The sequence below is a fragment of the Emydura macquarii genome, unplaced genomic scaffold (genome assembly GCF_026122565.2).
Source record: "Emydura macquarii macquarii isolate MOO-44397 ecotype Brisbane River unplaced genomic scaffold, CSIRO-AGI_Emac_v2 contig_306, whole genome shotgun sequence".
Taxonomy (NCBI): Eukaryota; Metazoa; Chordata; order Testudines; family Chelidae; genus Emydura; species Emydura macquarii.
Window position 1 is genome coordinate 14,270,965 of NW_027130443.1, and position 19,995 is coordinate 14,290,959.

The following is a 19,995-nucleotide window of genomic DNA, read 5'->3' on the forward strand; positions in this document are numbered from 1 at the left end:
GCTTCCCAGTGCATAGGGCACACCTGTGTCTAAGCTGATCTGCACAGCTTTGGACAGAAAGATGATTATTTCACACCAGGGAGAGAGCCAGTAGGTTTAAGTAAACAGGAAACTGATGTTAATGACAGCTGTTTTTTAAAGCTCCCTCAAATGAAACCTTGCCTTCACCTCTCACCCAAAGTGTGCAATTGAAAAAAAATCCAGAAATAAAATATTCAAACAATTTAGCACATACAGAGTGTTCTGTAGACATGGACATCAGACCTGTGTTGCATACAAAACAGGTTTTTATTGAAATCCTCAAGACAGTCTTAAAATAAAATAAGTATTTTGAGAAAAAAAACAACACATCAGAGTATACGTTACTACTCTCAAAAGGCATACATACATATGGTCTCAGCCATGATTTCTGTCCTATAATCTTATCAGCCTCTCCCCAAGCATACAAAAGCACAAAACAGTTAAAGTCTTAGCACTATTAAAATGCTACACAGACTAGTTTCAAGATATCCATATTTTACCAACTGTAAGCAATAATTTAGATTTCAAGACCAAGTGACCACATTAGAAAGTCATTGCAGTCTTAGAAAAAAATTCACCATATTTGTCTTCTACACACAAAGCCAAAAAAGGATTGGAAAGAAGAAAAGCAGAGAATTTTATCCTCAGGATGCAAAATAATAAAAGATGTGATAAACCAGAACTAGCTTAGCCCTAAAGCTAGGGAGGATTTACAAAGATTGTTTAATTGATTTTTCTTCTATTAAAATGCAGATCACACTGTCTGGGATTCAGAAACTCAGACACATGTCTTTGTGTCCACTCAGCTCCATGAAGTCCCGTGTCTGAAACTCGCACAATGCCTAACTTGCACATGTTCAAAGACATGCTGTTCCTTTTTGTCTGGGCCTCTCAAGACTGGAGCAGAGTTGGGAAATGCAAATCCCCTACACATTGGTTGAAAGTTTAAGTTTTTAGGATTTTTAGTCACAATCCACCATCAATAATTAAAAATCCTGTAAAAGAACATGCTCACAGTACAGCCAGTGTATGTAGAGCTATAACTCAGCCATGTGTGTGTAACTCTCAGTGTGTAGTTTTACATATTCCAAACAAATGTAATCTACCTTAAAAAGAGATTCTCTAATAAAATCTACATGATTACTCTGCCTATCAGCAATGGAGCTGATCACAATCACCAGTGCCTTAAACTAAGGGACTGGAGGGACATTAGTAAATCTCTTCCCTTGACTCAGATTATGTATTTAATTTTACTGCAAGCCACAGAAGACTGGCCACCAATTCTGGTTTTTCTCTTCTCAGATCCCCATTATTAAACCTCTGCTCCCCTATAACAAGCTACCTTTAATAGAGTTAACTGACCTCAGGCCAATGACAAATGGACAAGGATCAGTCAGCCCTACTACCTAACATCAGAGGATAGTAACTGCAGTTTTTCTACACACCGCCTGCCTTTTCTACAACCTGAAGTTAAGTGAATCCTCTCTCAGAAGTATATCCAGCCCCAAACAGTTCAACAAACCAAAGCTCTGGTCTCCTCATAACAGTGCAGAGCATTAGACAGCTGGCCAGCCCTCCATTAGTTGGCTATAATTGATTACAGTTTGTGATTTAATTTAAAAGCATTCTGAAGACTACATTAATCCCAGAACACTGAGGTGGATGGGGACTCAGTGAGAAAACAAAGTCTAATTCTCTGACAAACGTACTGAAATGTACCCTTAGCTTCCACTTGACATGTTGTCAACTGTCTCCAACAATAAAAAAAAATTGGGATAATGCAGTAGTACTGTCACAAATTAACACTGTTATGGGATACTGCAAAATATGCTGAATACCTCAATTCACTGTTAGCAAGAGTTTGATTTCTTGCTGATATCTAGTGTGTGACTATATCAGAGTTGTAAGAGTAAATGATGAGATGAATGTAAGAACAAATGCTAATGAAGAGACGCAGACCATGAATGGCGAAAGCTGCCTCTATACTGATCTGATCAGAGAACAGTTTGGGCCTCATCAATAAATAGCAGTGCTTTACAAACCATTCTCATACTATACCTGTCTCCACAGGGATGCTAAATGTTATTCTCATTTCACAATGGGGAAACTCAGAGAGGTTAGATGACTTGCCCAAGGCCATTATTCATGGCAGAACTGGGATCAGAACTCATGCATTTCTTAAACCCAGATCTAGGCTCACTCCATTGCACACTGTCATCACTGAGGAAGATTTCAGGTTATTTTTGAGGGATAATAAAATCTACAACTTTCACCTCTGTGGGGGAAGTTAAGAAATCTTTTACATTGCTCAAAGCTATCCTGTGAATTCTTTATTTTGCTTAACTATATTAACTCAGCTTTACAAAATTCGACTTGTGCAGAACACATTTTTTGATAAGTGAATCAAATATATAATCTGATTGATTCATCAGGGTGTCTGGGGTGGATGGGTCTCAGCTGATAAACTTCAAGGACAATTTATGCAAGGTTCTAGAACAGATTCACAAATAATTCCAACTTTTTTTTTTTTTTTTTTTTAAAGGGATGCATTATTAGCACAGCACTTTCTTTGAACATGCCAACTGTGTTTTGTGTTATTACCTGAACTGCAATCCAGCTGGCATTAACAGCATGTTCTCCAAATGGGCCAAACCCTGAAACAGAAATAAAGATTTAGTGATGAAATTAATATAGCAGGCTTGACTGGACAGAGGTGCAAACTGATTTGCACTTTCCTGTTTTAAACATGCCCAAGGGAAACTACTTAGGGATACCACAATGATTTCTTTGAATACCAACCAAATTCTTGCTCATTTACATCCAAGTACCCAAATCCTTTCTGCCTTTCCAAAATATTCTGCTTATATAACATCTTTTTAGGTCATTTGAATGAAAATAAACAAAATATTGATTATTCCAATTCACTAGGTTGTCTAAATAGAGGTTTCCCCTCCCCCTTTAGATATTTTATTAGGTTTTTTTTCAGACTAGGTTACAAAGATGTGTTAATAGCAAATAAATTGGCTGCAGACATGGAATAATGTTTGTTATTGGAAGTTTTTGTTCTTCTTAGCCAGCTGAAATCATCCTGTCCCACAACTGCCAGAGTCCACAACAAACCCATCTGTGAATATACAAACAAATAAGTACATCTGCTAAGTATATTTCCTCTGTATTAAGAAGGTCTGAATTAAGATTTCCATCATTACTGTTGTTGAGTTTCAGAGGGGTAGCTGTGTTAGTCTGTTTTTAGCAAAACAACAAAAGTCCTGTGGCACCTTAAAGACTAACAAATTTATTTGAGCATAAGCTTTCATGAGCAGAAACCCACTTCGTCAGATGCATGAAGTGGAAACTTCAGTTTGGTAGGTATATATACACATGCAAGGATGGGTGAGTTTTATTATTATTATTATTATTGTTATTGTTGTTGTTGTATTTTAACAGAAAAATAAACAGAATACTGCTGATGGTCCCTGCACAATAAACCGCAAAGGTTATGATAGTTCTGTACAAAATACTTGCACATTGGCCTAAATCTTCTAATGAATAACTTATGATTAACTAGTAACCCACAACAATTTATACTGAGCAAGCATTTCCTCACTCTTGTACCACCACAAAAATTAGGCAATTCAGCTGCATGCAAAGTTATGTCACTATAGTTTAGGCTCACAAATCAATTCTGAATGTTAATTTAGAATGCTTGTGAAAAAACACAAGAAGTCTTGTTCAGCTAAAGGAAATGCCTTAGGGGGATAAAGAATGTCATCATTATTATGATAATATTCAGTCTGTGCTGTGGATAGCAAGTTATGTTTCAGGTTCTCTATTGTATACAACTATACTAGAGATTTACTCTCTGTGCGCTCAAACAGGAATTCTAGTTTAAAAAAAACAAACACCCAAAAAGCAACCACTTATAATCGAACTCAGTGTGAAGCTCTAATTTCAGTTTTTAAAGAAAATCTTGTTAAGCTTTCCACAAGACTGACAAGCAGGTGTCCTATATGTACAGGCCTAACCCCATAAGATAAAGGTCATGAGAGACAATAGCACACAAACAAATGGTTAGAGCCCTGCAAATCTGTGGATATCCATGGACCTATTTTGCAGATCATGGATCAGATGCGGATACAAATTGTGTGTCCGCTCCAGGCTCTGCAAATAATGAAAAGCATCACAGTGTTGACAAATCATTTCATTATTCAACTCAATGACACACTAAAAGAAACCACTATCCAAAGATGACTAGAAACTTTTCATAATCCAGACTGCTGCATTTCTTGAGTTCTGTAACAAGTTCAACTACAAGCCAAATTCCCTGCTCAGTGGCAATTCTAGGGGTGCCCACAGTGTAGCTGAACCCTCTGATTCTGTGTCTGTTGCCCACAAATGCCAGGCTGGCCTTTTGCTCTTCTGACCTACCACACACGGTGTACATGGATTCCACCTTCTTGTCCTGTGCCCTTATGGAAGATAACCAATTTTGATGCCATTAAATAAACTCAACTGAGCATGTCCAGGAATTCTCAGACATCCCCACTGAGGGGGCCTTCTCCAAGGCTAATTAGAACTATAGCAGCTGCCACTGGCTGCAGAGATCTTTTACAGGATTATCTCTTTAGACGTGTCTAAACAATGAAAAGTATGCACATATTATACATACACATGTGTGCTGAGGGAGTAGTTATCCCAACAGGAGGAGGGGGAAGCTGCATCATTTCCCAGACTTTGTAAAAAGAGAGAGTTTAAGAGGTGAACAAGCAGATTACCCATCTAGTAATTGTGGGTCTAGGGCAAGTTAACTTCTGACTGTCAGAACTGGACTCCATAGATCTGCAGGACCAAGGCAGAAAATGCAGCAAGACCTGGAAACTTTACCGACCCCACTTTTCTGTGTAGGCCTTTGACCAAGAACTGAGGCGTGCCGGACCAGACACTTGACTGCACGCCCCGGCGGAGCTGGACAAGCCAGACTTGCCACCTGCTTCCTAGACCTCCTCGGAGCAACACTTGCCTCCCGTTCACACCACGCCAGTGCATCAGCACCCCCCCCACCTCCCCGAGCCGAACCGGCTCCGCCGCCGCGCTGCAGGCAGCCGCGAACCGTGCCGGCCAGCTCCCCGCTTGCCGCCGCGCTGCCCCCCGCGAGCCGAGCCGAGCCGAGCCGCCTGCCCTTTGCACCCGCAGGGGAAGACCGCCACCGGCTCCCGCCTGCCGGGCAGGGACGGGCCTGTCGCTCCGCTGCGCGCCGCCCGCCGCCGAGCCAGTGACTGCGGGGCAGCCCGCGCTTGCCCGGCCCGGGAGCGGGGCTCGCGGCTGTAACGGCCCGTCACCCCCCGGCTCCGCGCGGCAGTTCGCGGGGCAGTTCGCGGGGCACGGCCGGCTACTGCCCCCGCCCCACGGCGAGACCCTGCGCCCGGAGCCGGACTTCACAGCCCCCCGGCAGAGAGCCCCGGGATCCCCGCCCCGGGCACCCCCACACACACAGTCCCGGGCTCCCCGCCCCTCACCCCCCCCCCCACACACACACAGCCGCCCCCCCGGCAGAGAGCCCCGGGATCCCCGCCCCCCCCGGGGATCCCCCACCCCTCACACCCAGCCCCAAGCGCCCGGGCTGCCCTCCCCACGCCCCCGCCGACAGCCGGGCCGGCGAGACGCTTTGCCCGGCCGGCCGGCCGCCCTTACCCGTCACCACCACCGGCCGGCGGGTCCGCTCCATCGCGCCCCGGCGGCTCGGCTCAGCCCAGCCCAGCCCCTGCCCGCGGCCGCCCGGAGCCGAGACTGACTGACTGAGCCAGCCCCCCGCCCCGCCCCCCCGTGACCACGCCCGCTCCTCCCCCCCACGTGACCACGCCCGCTCCTCCCCGCTGCCCAGGGGCATAGAGCGAGCCGCCCAGGGGCGCAGAGCGGCCCCAGCTGGACACTTCCGTTAGCTCTGCGAGCACAAACCGGAAGCTGCTCTCTGCCCCGCCCCCTGCCCTGGCCCTGCCGACTATAGGTCACGTGGCACCCGGGACCTCACCTGACCGTCCCCTGACATGCCCCCCACCCACGCGCACACCTGGCCCGGCCCTCAGCTTGACTCTGCCCCATCTCCCCGCGCCGAGCTCCGCGTGGGGCCGCGCCGAGCTCCGCGTGGGGCCGCGCCGCGCCGCTCCCCGGGCTCTCGCCCCGCCTTCCCCGAGAGCGAAGCGAGGAGCCCGCTGCGGAGCCGGCCTGCTGGGCCGCGGGCGCTGTTGCCTGGCGGAGGGCCGTGGCGAGGTGTGTGCCGTGCCGGTCCGGTCCGGTCCGTGCCAGCCGGGGGCTGCACCCCAGGCCCGCACTGACAGCCAGCGTCTGGCGTGGCGCTCCTAGACCAAGCCGAGACTCAGCCCGGAGCCGTCCGTCTGCATCGCCAGCAGCTGTGGGGAGGTCGGGGGAGCGAGTCTCACCCACGGCACGGCACGGCTCACCCACGGCACGGCGGGGCCCTTTTTGCTGTGCTGCGGTTCCTCCCTCCCGAAGAGCCTGGCAACGGGGCTGTCACCAGGCTCTGCTGCTCCATGTGACGGGACACCACGTACGCGTTGGTTGCAATGGGAGACACGCTCGGGTTTTCATCTGGGCTGGGCTGACGTTCGGTTCTTGTCATCAGGAGGCAATTACCTTGGTCACAACTTTTAGGAAGGAATACAAGATGTGTCTGCCCAGGCAAGCCCGTGAATCTTAATTTCTGATTTAACTAATTGGCTAAGTCCCTCTCTTTAAAATTGCAGGGGAATATGATCAGTTTTATTAGGAAATAGGAATAAACCATTGTAAGCCATGTAAAAAGCACCCCCATGTCACACTGAGGCCTGTCTATGCCTTTCTCAAGCTACACTAAGCCACATTCCGAAGTCCACACTGTATAAAGCCAAGCCACACCCTCCCCTTAGGGTTCACCTTTATTAACAACGAATTTAATAAAGTTCACCTCAAACATTTTCCTAGACTTGCCTCTTGGTAGGGGATCTTACAGCAGGATGGCTTTGCTCATGTACTAATCTCTTACTTCCCTGATATGCTGGTGGGTAGTGAACCACCTGCTTCAGTGAGTTAGTAAACCCCTCTTAGCCGTTTAGCAGCAGGACCAACACCTGGAAACCAGGTGGCGTGTTTTGTGTGAACAGTGGCAGCCAGTTTCAGCAGTTTATCTATGAGTATAATGATATAAATGAACCTCAATGGAGATACGGTATTCTTGCTAAAGTCCTATGTAATCTTGGCTGCTACAGTGAAAGGTTCATGGGAGAGCAGTGGGAAACATAGGCCCCATGGTTAGCACAAGCTAAACTTTCTCTCCAGGTCAGCTTGCTGTGATGTTGGTTTTATTCCACAAGGCTTTGATTAATATTTTTGAGAAGCCAAGGAAGTTGGTTTTTATAAATTTTGCAGGTACTGAGCATCCTTAACTCCCATGAGCTCAGTATCTTGCATTATCAGACTTTTACTGTGCAAAATTAAAACCCACTCTGGCTTGCTTGATCAGATATTTGTCATTTATCCATAAATATTATTAAGCTACCCTTCATATCTTTATAATACTTTACTGGAAGGAGACTTCCATGACACTGTTGTTAATTCTGAAGATGGACACTGTATCAAAAGTTTGCATTTTACAAGTTTTCCAGCCCGCCTGCCCAACAAATGCATATTTAGGGCAATGTACCGTATGGAGAAGCTTCTCAGTTGGGACTCCTAGTTGGACAGGATATTTTCCCAATTAAATGGCTGTTTTCATTAAGAGAACAGGCCATTAAAGATAGAAATAAGTCTGAAAAGATATAATGAAATAAAATATAATACTGAGTAATAATACAATAAGAAAAATAATATTTACTATATTTCATCCACACTAGATCTTCATTTGACAGCTTCTGTATATTAATATATGGTTTTATAATTTCACACCTATTTAACATGATTAAACATCATTTAATTCCTTAGGACTGACCAAATGCATCCACATGAAGCAGAAAGTTGTTAATACTGTCCCCAGAGGTTAAATAGTTTACTGGGAGATATGCTAAAAAAGCAACCGCGCCAGTTTATTGTAGACAGGATGTATCTGCAGCCCCCAAAGAATTAAAGAGACGCAGTGTGTCCAATTTTCACCTGTCCCTTTGTCAGTCATGTAAGCAAATGATATTGAGGGAGCATTATTGACCCATGCAATGACCTAACGTTTTAAAATGATAAGAGAAATGGACACTAGGCAGCATGGTTTCTCATTTCTGGGTTTCTAAATGATGAGCCTGCTACTAAAATGCAATATTGTATGGCTTACGTGTAGGGGAATAGGAGGAGAGGGGATAGGAAGGCTGCATGGACACGAGGAAATTTAGGCCTCAGTCCTGGCTGCAATGAAGATGGACTTCTTCACCTGCCCAGAGCCCAGCTGCTAACAACAGTGTACTGTGAACACTAGCATACATGGGACTGGAAGGAGAAAGAGAAAAGAACGAGATGGGAGAGACCATTTAAGTTCCTCATGGTTGCAAATGGCAGTTCGTCTCCATCACTGTTAGGAACCCTAGTGCAGGGGAGCTGTGGCTGCCTACCCCAGTTTCAGCCACTGTGTTGATTAGATCTCTAAGCAGGACCGGGAAATGAGGTGCTTAGACGATGGGGGCAGCCAGCAGCCTGTACGCACCAGGGTCTCCAGCGGACAGCAGCCCCCCGTCCTGGGAGCTGGACTGAGCCCTGCCCGCTTGGTGGAGGAAAGGGGCCGGGTGCTCAGCACCCCCACCAGAGGGTCACTCGAATGCCAGGTGCGGGTGGGGGTTGGGGGCACACTGGAGGGAGCTGCACAGAGGATGGCGGCTGATGTGGGCTGGGGGGTGTAGGAAATAGGGGCTCCTGGGGGTGCAGTGGGATGCAGGGGATTGTGGGTAATGGGGCTGCCCGCCTCTCTGCCCTCCTTTGCGGCACTGCCGTAAAACGGGGGCTGTGTCGCTTTGCGGCTCTAGCTGAGCGCCGCTGGGCTGGCCCCGGAATCGGATTCGGATTAGCTGCGGCCGGGCGTGCCCGGCGCTCATTGGTTCGGGGCCGGTCCCGCGGCAGGCGAGGGGCGGTTTGAGCGGCCGGAGCGGAGCGGACCGGAGCAGGCAGGAGGGGGAAGGGAGCAAGCGAGCGAGCAGCTCCTGTGCCGAGCGGGAGGATGGTGAGGAGGAGGAGGAGGAGGAGGAGGAGGGTGGGGGTGGTGGGGGGGGGGGGAGAGAAAGGCGCGTGGCCCCGGGGCCCTGGTTCAGGGCCTCCTGAGCGCCACCGTAATGCATTGAATAGCGCTAGCGATGTGCAGCGCCTAGCACCGTGAGGCCCTGGCCCCCGAGGGGTTGCTGGCACTACCATAATGCACCTAATCGTGTATAGCACCTAGCAGAGTGGGCTCCTGGGCAGTGGCTGGAGGGGGTCCTGGGGCTACCGTGATGCACCGAATAGCAGTGCAGTGTACAGCGCCTAGCACAGCGGGGTCTGGGGTGGTGGCTGGGGGTCCTAGGTGCTACTGTGCTAAGGTACCGGGCAGGTCATTGGTGGTAGATGTGGGGGCACTAGCGCTTTGTGACTTGGCTGGGTTAGATGCCTTTTCCTGCTCCGAACTTCTCTGGCCTCTGGCGCTGTTTGTGGTGGAAGGGGGTGTCTGGGTGAAACTCGGTTCCTGCTGTGCTTTGCCTACAGCTCAACGTTAAATTTGGGTGGTAGGCGCTCATGCAGCATATAGCTGGGAAAATGGTTCTTACGCCTCCCTGCAAAGTGAAACCAAGTGAGTTCCCAGCTCTACTCATCACATGCTTGGTTCTAGCTAAAATAACTCCGTCTGTAAAGGAACTATTTATCCTTTATTTTGCTGGCATGTTTCTCAGGTTTATCCTCTGTCCTTCTCTTCTAGCTTCCTTTATCACTGTTGAAGACTGCACAGAACCACCCTATGGTGAGTAACAAGGATGTTTCCTGAAGGCGATGCTTACAGTCAGTGTAAAGCTTCTTGGGTTATCAGGTTCAGGGTCCGTGTACTTGAGACCTCAGGGTAGGGATGCTTATTATCCAAATCCGTTGACTGTTTTTATGTTCGTCTTTGACTGTGAACTCTTCAGGGCAGAATCTCGATCTTCATATGTATTTGGAGAGCATCAGGCACATCACAGATGCTACTGGAATGCAGATAATAAACATTTCAAACTGTTAGCAATAATTGTTTGCAGTGAGAACAGAACCGATGCTACACAAATGCAGATCTCATGCAGCAATGTTTGGCGGTTGTCTAGGACTTTAGATTTTCTTGTCTTACACGGGCATTTTCCTCACTCTTTCAGAATAAGTGAGGGAAGATGGAGGATGCTCACAAAACTTAGGGGCCAGATATTTTGTTCCAGTAGCAATCTTAATCCTCCACTTCTTTTCCTTCACTGCTTTTCCCCCCCTCTTTTTGTCGCTGGCTTCTGTCTCTGTTCCTCTGGTGTGTCTTCTTGACTTGTGTCTAAAGTACCCCATGTAGCACAGGAAAACAATCTCTTGCTCACAGTTAAAATGTAACCTGAAGTCTTTAAATTCATTGAACCTGGTGGTCCCAGAATAGTTCTCTATGGGCAGTTGCAAAGCTGACCAGGGCCAAAGTGGTGCTGGCTATCCAGTTGCTTCCTGTAGAAAGGGTGTCCTTTTCCATTCAGGATGCCGATAATCTGCAGAGTACAGGCAGGGCCGCTAGAATTCTGAGGCAGGATTAGCATGCCATAGCAGCTTTTTATCCTGAAGCTTGAGTAGCAAAGAGAGATTTCTTAGCACACCTCTGGTGGTGGTCTCCCTGCTCCCACACAACTCCCATTAACAGCAGTTAGCTACCACATGTGCATATAGGGGTGGTGTGTCTCTTCTTTATTGCCTAAATTATCCATTGTATACTGATTTGGAGGTTCACTTCCTCTGATACAGTCTTAAACTGTGACTATGCTTCTCTTGCCCATATATGCTCTTAACGGATAATTGATTCAAATATTTCTCTTAAGAATTTTACAGGTTGCTGGTTATTGTATTTGACTCTCTCCATTGTCTTTCAGTTGGTGGAATTGAAAAATGGCGAAACGTATAACGGTCACCTAGTAAGTTGTGATAACTGGATGAACATCAACCTTAGAGAAGTCATCTGCACATCAAGGGTAAGGTTGGCCATTTTAGATCATGCTATCAGGTGGCCCGTTCCAGGAACTGCCAGTCTTACTCTGGCTCCCTGCAATAGCTGATGCGTTGCCATCTTTCTGGGCTCTACCTTTAGTGAGTTATCCCTCTGTGAGGGAGGTTTGGTAGCAACTAATCTGTTGGGGATGTCTCCATTTACATGATATTTATGCATTACGCTTGGTAATGATGTTTAAGGTCTATGCAGAAGTGAGGAGAACCTTCTCTTAAGTGCAAATGGTTTGTGTAATGGTTTGCCGCAAAAGGCAAAGAAACAAAAAATGGTCAAAACTCATATGAGTGAAACAGTTTGCAGGGAGTCACAGGAACCAAAAGTAATCAGACTGGACAATAAGAGGAAACGTATTCTACTGAGTAAATGCTTTCCTCCTAAATTAAGAGGAAATGAGATTCAAGAAGAGAAGTGGGAGGGAGTATTGGTTTTATAGGAGATGATGTGCAGATTTTCACAGAAACTGAATCTGAACTGATCATAGCCTGCTGTTGAGTCAGGGTTTTCCAATATACAAAAGCTTCATCTTGGTTAACCATGTATGCTGTGTACGCAAGCTTACTGTGCCATTCCTAGACCCCAGTGTAACTGGGACCATGTTCTGCCTAATATTTTGTTTGCCTTTCTTCTACTTTCCTCCTGTGTCTGATAAACTGCTTGTGCTTTAAGATAATTGGAATCTGTTTTTAACTGTATTAAATTGGGCTTAGATGGTGTCTGATACTTTGGAAAGGACACTGGCCTTGAGGGAGGTAACTCCTGGAGTACGGGAGCACCTGGTTGAGGGCAAAAGGGTTTCCAGTGTCCATCTCTCCGTATCCCTCCCCACACGGCGCTGCACAGAAGCTTGTAGTACTCAGTGTGAGTCCAAAGAGTGCTGCACACCTGCACTCATGCTGGCTGGGTTACTGGCTGCCTTTTTAATCCCCTCCGGTTGTGCAATAGGAAACTGTCAACAGACAAGCCCAGACTTAGAAAAATACACCCAGGATACAGTCAGGCAGGCCTCAGCTGCCCCTGCTGATCTCTGGTTCATTGACTGGCATTCATGGGAATGGCCAGCAGGTGGCACGGGGCTGCATCTGGAGGATCTGGCTCTAAACTAGTTCATTTGTTTACTTCTCAGAGTAGGGAAACAAGGAAGTGACGGGGGACTGGCTCAGTCCTTCCTGTGTTTGGAGCTGAAGTCCAGCAAGAAGGCTGCAAGGCTGGGGGTGGGGGACAGTGGAAGAGGACTGTTTTCTTCTTACACCTCATCTTCGTGATTTAAGCTAAACAGGAGCAGGGTGCCCTTATTCTAGAGTAAGAGTGTCCACATGGGGAGCTATTCCCAAATAACCCCCCCTGCAGACGAACTGTAAGAGCTGTTTCAGTGATGAGAGAGACAGCCACCAAAAAGGGTCTCTCTGTCTAGAATAAATTAACAAGAGGCAGGGCAGGGTCTCATCTCCCCTTCTCCAGACTACATCATGGTCAGTCTGTTTGCGTTATTGTTCAGCTCAGACACTCCTGCTTTGACTTCCCTCGTCTTGCCATTACGCCGTTCACTTAAGAGCTAAAATTCTAATAGGGTTTTGTCCACAGCTGAATTGGAAGGTTCTGAAACTTGCTTCACAAAGGGCAGCTCCATGACGCACAATTTGAAACCTGCTTTTCAGAGGCACTTCTTCCTGGTGTGCCCTGTTTCCTCTTCTGTGTGTGTGGTGGACACTCTGCCCCTGCATTCATCCTGCTCTGTTGGACTGCTCTAAAAACAGCCCTCAAGTGCCCCATTAATAGGCCCAGTTGGGTAAAATGGATGGGTGATCTCCCATGTTCCTGGAGAGGGAATCTCCTGTTGCAGATATGCCTGTGGTGAGGACACAGTGTTTCTTGTTGCCTTTGAGTCAGCTTTCTAAGGAGTAGTCTTTAGTTTGCCATAGTCTTGTGCATGCTTTCAACCCCTCCTACTGCTCCATAGACAGAAGGGTTTTACTCCATTTTAAGTTAGACTTCGTGCACTTTTAATATTGTGTGACTCATCCCACAACTGATGTACATTTGTCATTACCATTTTAACCAAAGCTCCCTCCCACCTCAAGGCTAAGGGAGGTATTTATGGTAGAGAAACCATTTATGCTGAGAAGAAATAAGGGGTAACATTTTCAAAGTGACTGAGGCACTTCTGAGCCAAGGTAGTAAGAGTGCATGCATGCACTGCCCTAATGTGCTTCTCCCCGACAGGACGGAGACAAATTCTGGAGGATGCCGGAGTGTTACATTCGCGGCAGCACCATTAAATATTTGCGTATCCCGGATGAAATCATTGACATGGTGAAGGAGGAGGTTGTGTCGAAGGGCAGAGGCCGGGGTGGCATGCAGCAGCAGAAACAACAGAAAGGTCGTGGCGGTGGAGGAGCCGGGCGAGGTAATGGTCCCATTTGCTCTTCCGCTTGTAGTGGGATGGCTAGGCCTGTGTCTTTAATTTAAGCTACTAGTGCTGTGTGGTGTGAGATGCTGGACCTTCAAAAGATCCAGCTAAGGAGGAATAAATCCTTTGCCTTGTTCCCAAAAGTGCCTGTAAGGCAGGCGAGTACAACAGGGGAAGATGTTCCTGTCTGTTGACTGGAAGCGGGTAGGCGCTTAACAAGTAGTGAGTCCCTGAACTTGACCATGTCAGACTCCTTCAAAACAAGCTGTGCCCATTCGTGGTGAACCGCTCTGTCCCACTGCGGTTCCCGCTTTCTGCTTTATTAGCCAGTCAGTTTGGGGGGACGTGAATGTTCTGTCCGAACGTGCATTGGGCTCTGGTCATTACTGATGGGGGAGGGGAAGCAGTGTTCAGGGGGTGCGTTCTGATCTGCTCAATACAGCACATCCTGACCCTCCCTTGGGAAGCCGGCATGACTTGTAAGCGGTCTAGCTGCTGACTTTTACGGACTCTCAGCAGTGAAACAAACTGAATGTTTGGTGCATTCTCACCCTTCCAGCTGAAGGCTTCATGTTTATTATAAGGGGATCCCCTGAAAACCACCCTACAAATCAGTGTAGGTTGATATGATCATACAGGAGCTGCCCCAGCACACGGGGTACTATCATGGTTGGTCAGTCCTCGGGCTTCCATTCCTCTTCCTGGTTCTTGTCTCCCACCCTCAAGGCCAGCTGCACCTTTGGTCAGACCTGTAGGACTCACTCAGTACTGCTCTTCAGTCAGCCAAAGGGCGGCTCTTGAGCCAGGGTCTGAAGCTTCTCCTGAGGACAGGGCCTGGACCATACACTTATTCTGATGCAGCAAAACCTGAGGTGGCATAGGACACCTGTGATTTGGGGTTGGTCCTGCTTTGAGCAGGGGTTGGCCTAGATGACCTCCTGAGGTCCCATCTAGCCCTAATCTTCTAGGATTCTCTGGAAACTAGCTTTCTGTGGACCAGCAACTGACGAGGGGGCTTAGGCCGTTATTTAGGAGGAGCAGCTGTAAAGCCTTGTCACCAGAACCATTTCCCAGCTTACGGAGCGCACAAGGACGTGCTTGCAATGGTTGCAGTGAGTTTGGCAGTTCCAGTTTTGAACTGAAGAGCTTGTGAAGAAGAGGCTGAAATTCCCAGGGGTGCTGCTCTTTGCAAAAACCCAGTTCCCAGCGACAAAGCTTGGATTCCTCTAGGTCTTGCTCTGCCGATGAAAGCCTTCAAGATGCAAAAGTGACCTTTTAGAAATATGGAGGCGCCTTTATTTCTCTTCCCTCCACCCCAGTGACCACAGCACCTTGTGCTGTTGCAGTATCTGCTGGTGGAGATCAGAGTTGAATTCTCCACTTGGGGCAGAGGACTCCCCTGCTGCTTTGATGGGCAACTAATGATCTCAGGGACTATTTTAAAGAGTGGCTTTAGCATTCTCCAAAAGGCGAGGACACAGTTTGCGAAGGAGCTAGCAGGCAGGAGCAAAGCTATAACTGGCCGCGCCGTTGCTGTCAGAACGACCCTGTCAGCAATCCATGGACTCTTGCTCCTGGCCAGCAGGAGGGGGCACTGCAGTCCACAGCTTCAGCTGCTTAGGTGAGCAGGCAGCTCCTCCTGTCCGGCCCGCAGTGTGGCTAGCACCTGCACAGTCCCTGGCCCTGCAGTGAGCCAGCTGCATGACAGGCGGTAGAGCAGGGCTTCCCAGACTAGCACATGCCCCACTGGCGCTAGGCGAGTTTGGTGTCCCTTTGCAACCGTCTACGAAGATTTTGTGTGAACTAATCAAAGTTGGGAGCTGCTGCTCCCAAGCCAGCTGTGGCCTGCCTTCATGAGCCCTGAAGAATTGCTGCGCCTCGCTTCTCTGCAGGGGTGTAAGCAGTGGAATGCCAGAGCACCCGTCTCCAGCTCTCTTAGTTTGGCAAGCATGTTTGCAGTGCTCCGGAGAGAGACGGGATCGGGGCCATGCTGAGGCTGTGACCAAAGCAGCCCAGTCACGAGAGTTTCCTCACAGACAGACGGGGCAGTTCCTGCTGCGTGCGGACCGGGGCAAGTCTGATGGGGAGACAGGCAAGGTAACGACACCGTGAGATGCTCTTCTCCCAGTTTGTAGTTGGCCTGTCTTGGAAGTGAGTCACTTTCTCCGTCATGTTGATATCTGCATCGTTGTTGGTGTCACTGGATTTTTTTCCTTTCCCTTAGAGTAGAATTAGCTCACCTCACTAACGGCTGATTTAAAAACTAGGCCAATGTATGTGGCCACTTTTTTTTGAAAATTGTAACTCTTATTGTGTGATCCTAGCTCATTCTACTAGTAAACACTGCAGTGTGTGTCTCACTACCAGCCTTTTGTAGGGGGAGAGCTGGCAGAACTCTGCTGACAGGTGAGGAGAGGTTACTACAGTGTTGTGGATTAGCAAGATGTCAGTTTTACAGTTCTTCTGTCACCTCGGCTGGGAGTTGTGGGAAAGGAGTCTAACCAACAGAGCGTGTGTGGCTCTCAGTGCCCCAGTGGGGGTGCAGCTGACTCCATGTCATTCTTTCACTGCTCTTCTTCCCCCAGGTGTGTTCGGTGGGCGTGGCCGAGGCATACCAGGGAGCGGCAGAGGGCAGCAGGAAAAGAAGCCAGGCAGACAGTCTGCAAAGCAATGAGGAGCTGGCTGTTCCTTTGCCAGAGGCAGTGTTGAGAGGCTATCTGGTTTTGTCACCTCCAGATTGCCTTGTCTTGAAAGGTGTTAGATTTCTAATCTTCAATGAATCAAGCTAAACAAACTCTGAATCATCGTGCACCTGGTCAGCCCCTCAGATCCTAGTCTGCTGGTGAAGCTAGGATGATTACTGTCCCTTTTTAGCCAGGAAATCCATCATTGGAAAGATTTAGGTTCTCTTTTCAGTTTGATAAAGAAGATGACTTCAGTGGACTCTCTCCAGAGAAGGGTTAAGTTCTGTTGAATTCTCCAGGCTCATTATATTTTTAATACACACACACACACACACGTTGTCCCTTGTCATGTTTTAAGAAGGTGTGTAAACGTGAGGACAGTTTGGTTTTGTTGTTTTTGTTTTATACTTGAAACCAGATTTGGGATGTTTTTACATCTGTTGCATACACGACGTTTTAGTTTGAAACACTGCAATGGAGGTTATTGTATCTTTGCTCAAGAGCTGTCTCAAAGATTCATTTTTTAAAAGCCTTTTTTAACTAGCCCTCTGTTTCTGACTAGGTTTTGTTCTCCCCTCTCCTCCCACACCTTGGGCCATAGACCAAGAGGAAACCACTCTTGTTGGTTTATTATTTTCAGTTTTTAATCACACAGACCAACTACAAGTTCTCAAATAACATCACAAATTCCTGGCTTTGGCTGGTCTGTTACTGTATATGAATTTCATGTCAGGAAGTCCTGACATCTAAGTACCAAGAGGCCAACAACTTTTTTTTACACTATATAATTCATTGGGTCATAACTACTTAAATTAAAAATGAATGTTTCATTAGCCTTTGTGTATGCGCAATTCTGACTTCTCCTTGGTAAGTGAGGGTTTCCCAATTACCGATATCTTTTTAAATTTGAGACTATGGATGAAACTTTTCCTTTGTAAATGGTGTGAAATGCAGATGAACCACTTAATCTTCAGACTACTTTCTTGTAGAGGGGATTGAATATTGAGTTAAGAGGAGGATTTGCTTTGAATAGTCTTTAACCCTAGCCTCTCTCTGGAGATGATTCTGAAATGACTGACTTTTTTTGCTTGGTGACATGTAGAGATTAATTTCATGAACAATATCTGGCATTGCTAAGCCTCCTGCAGCAATCGATGCTCTTAGTTTTCATCTGGGAGTCGCTGGTGAAAAGGGAGGAAATCCTGGCCCTGTTGAGTGGCAACTTCAGCAGTGCCAGGATTTTCCCCAGCATCTAGTCCTAGAGGTTGTCATGTTCCCTAGGAGAGAAGTACTCCTAGACTAGACTTGCTGCCCTGTTCAGACTCTTGGCGTGGAAATAGATGCTGCAGACTTTTGCCTCAGCTATTTCTTGTCTTGAAAGACTTAAGTAGTTTAATTTTTTGAAAAATATTACAGGTAATGTTCTGTCAGCGCTTGATGTGAACACCATGTCCTGTTTTCAAGGGGCAGCTGTTAGTGTTCAGAACCAGTATTATGTCATCAATCACCTTTTCTGAACAAGAGCAAAGAACATACTTTTATATATACCTATTTTTTTAATTCTAACCTTATTGAACCAGCGCGAAGTTGTGAGTGGAATAAATTCATTGTTAACCTGTAGAAAATGACTCTCGCTTGCTGTCTCCAACAAAACTGGGCCTCGGCTAAGACCTTTGTGTCTGTTTTAGACAATTGGTCAATTTTTATAAATCAGTGTTACCAAAAAAACCCTCCCAAGTTGCTGGGCTGAAACGCCCATGTGTGAAACTCAATCTGTATTTTCACTGGGCCCTATGTATTTCCCAGTGCCTTGGAGCAAAACCAGCTCGAGAGGTTTAAATGCAGCTAAGTCTTCTCTTGCCAAGAACCCAGAGACCAAGCAAATGGGAATGGGGATCTGCTCTAGGTGCTGCATCGGAAGCAATCACTGTGCAACTTTAACAGAATGCACGTTGGGGGGCAGGTTGGCTTCCGCTCCCCTCCCCTTCTTAGCCCTGGCTCTAGCCAGGAGACTTCAAGGGCTGCAGCTGCCTCCATGAAAGAGGAAACAAGTGCTGCAAGAGTGGGTCTCTGTCATTAATGGAGGCTGTATGGTCCGCTCCGGCCAGACACCAACCGTGCAGTTACAAGAGGGGCCCCTTTGGCTTCAGCGCCGGCTAGCGTCCCCTAGCTGCTCCTTAGCCGACTCCGGCTTGACCCTGCACCTTCCTCAAGAAGTGCTGCTGGCGGCTCATTCCAGCAGTGGAGTTCCTCCTCCCCTGCTCTCTTTCACTTCTCCTGGGGGATATTGCAGTCCATAGCAGGCTCTGTGTGGGTGACCTACCCCGCGTGTGCATGTCCTGCGTGCTGCAAAGGAGCAGGTTCCTGCACTAGGAGTAGATGTAATGCATTACCAATGTACGTCTAGACTATGCATTTCTAGTGCTGCCTGCCCACTGTCCAAACCGACTTCTCCCTATTTGAAATGGGGGTGGGAGGTACGTGGCAGCAGTGCCGCGCTAGTCGCAGGAAACCAGTGCCGGGGCGAGGAAAAGCTGAGATCGAGAGCAGACTCTGGGGGCAGCTCCTGCCGCTGCCCGCAAGGAGCAAGGTTGGAGGAGGAGGAGTTCATGATGCTGGGATGCAGCCAGAGAAGTAAACAAATGGCAGCTTCTGCTCCTGCGGGTAGTGGGGAGCCACCTTAGCCAAGGGGAGAAGTGTGCAAGCAGAGACCGACTTTGCTGCTGAACAGGGTGTTCCAGCCATCGTGCAGTTGCCACTCTAGGGTGTTGGCTGGCCAGGGGAACCTGCTATTCCACCACCACCTTTTCTCTCCTGGGTATGTTGGCTCTGAGTTTCCCTTTCCAAAAAATACAATTATTCTCATTTTTCCACAGCCAGGTGGGGGGGCGAGGGCTGCCCCCTTTTTGTAAACATCCCGTTGTGTGTATGTATGGGGCAAGTGTTTACACTAGGAGCACATGATCTCTGGCTAGGAGAACCCTTATTTTGCAAAGTGTAAACAGCTCTCTGTTGACAGAGCTCTGACTCATAACTTCTGCGCCTTCATCTGGAAGACAGCATAGGAATAGTTACACATGAGACGCTTGCAGCCTGGAGGGAGTGGCTGCAGAAATATTTCAGGGCTGTGTTAAGCAACTAAAAATACCCTTTGAATCCTCCTCCTCCTTTTCCTTTCTACATTTCAGATTGTTCCATGTACCTCCCGTGGGTTGCTGGAGGTGGCTGACAGCTCCTCAGTGCTAGAGGCTTTCAGAGCCTCCAGACCTCAGCCGGCTTCTCTGTGTTTTCTGCAAGGAAATAAGAATTGGAAAGTTTGCTGGGTGGGAGCTGCTGCTTCCCTGTGGGTCTTGCCTTGCGTGTGTTGGTGGGTGCATCCTAGCAGGGGTTAATTCTCCTTCCCGGGCTCGCTAGCCCAAGCCAGGCATTTCTCTCTGCTACACAGTTGAGGTGTCATTAACCAGGTGGGAAGCACAACCCCATGCGAACTGCCTCCTGGCACTAGCACCAGCTGCTTTCCCCACCTCCGTCCTGGCCATTCCAAGCCCGGGCCCTCCTCGAGCTAGGCTGGGAGTTGGCTGGAGTCTGTTCCTCTGCTCAGCCGGGCTGCGACTCTCCTCACTGCTGTGTGGGGCTGGCTTTGCAGAGCCCAAGTCTTGTACTGGGGG

General features: G+C 48.0%; 2 protein-coding genes across 8 annotated transcripts in view; one reads left to right on the forward strand and one right to left on the reverse strand.

The window, feature by feature from the left end:
• The window catches only part of PGPEP1 (pyroglutamyl-peptidase I), a 29,237-nt gene extending 23,436 nt beyond the window's left edge, over positions 1 to 5,801 (reverse strand). For 3 of the 6 annotated variants that reach the window (XR_010922114.1, XM_067560875.1, XM_067560860.1), the window contains exons 1-2: positions 5,713 to 5,801; positions 2,623 to 2,675 (exon numbers count right to left, since the gene is read on the reverse strand). Coding sequence is in view for 2 of the 6 variants with exons in the window: in XM_067560875.1 (XP_067416976.1) it covers positions 2,623 to 2,675; positions 5,713 to 5,746 (87 nt within the window). In the remaining 4 variants the exon portion in view is untranslated. The remainder of the gene's footprint in view (positions 1 to 2,622; positions 2,676 to 5,712) is intronic. The other 3 variants (XM_067560884.1, XM_067560889.1, XM_067560900.1) reach the window with 2 other exon arrangements.
• Positions 5,802 to 9,011: 3,210 nt separating this feature from the next.
• LSM4 (LSM4 homolog, U6 small nuclear RNA and mRNA degradation associated) lies at positions 9,012 to 19,751 on the forward strand. Of its 2 annotated transcripts, none has more exons than XM_067560922.1 (5): positions 9,012 to 9,211; positions 9,938 to 9,979; positions 11,103 to 11,201; positions 13,457 to 13,640; positions 19,516 to 19,751. In XM_067560922.1, the coding sequence occupies exons 1-5, from the start codon at positions 9,209 to 9,211 to the stop codon at positions 19,554 to 19,556; spliced, it is 369 nt and encodes a 122-aa protein (XP_067417023.1). In that variant the 5' UTR covers positions 9,012 to 9,208; the 3' UTR covers positions 19,557 to 19,751. The 2 variants fall into 2 exon arrangements, with proteins under 2 accessions (XP_067417023.1, XP_067417012.1); XM_067560911.1 differs by lacking the exon at positions 19,516 to 19,751 and adding an exon at positions 16,229 to 18,735 and having other exon boundaries at positions 9,017 to 9,211.
• The last annotated feature ends 244 nt before the right edge of the window (positions 19,752 to 19,995 follow it).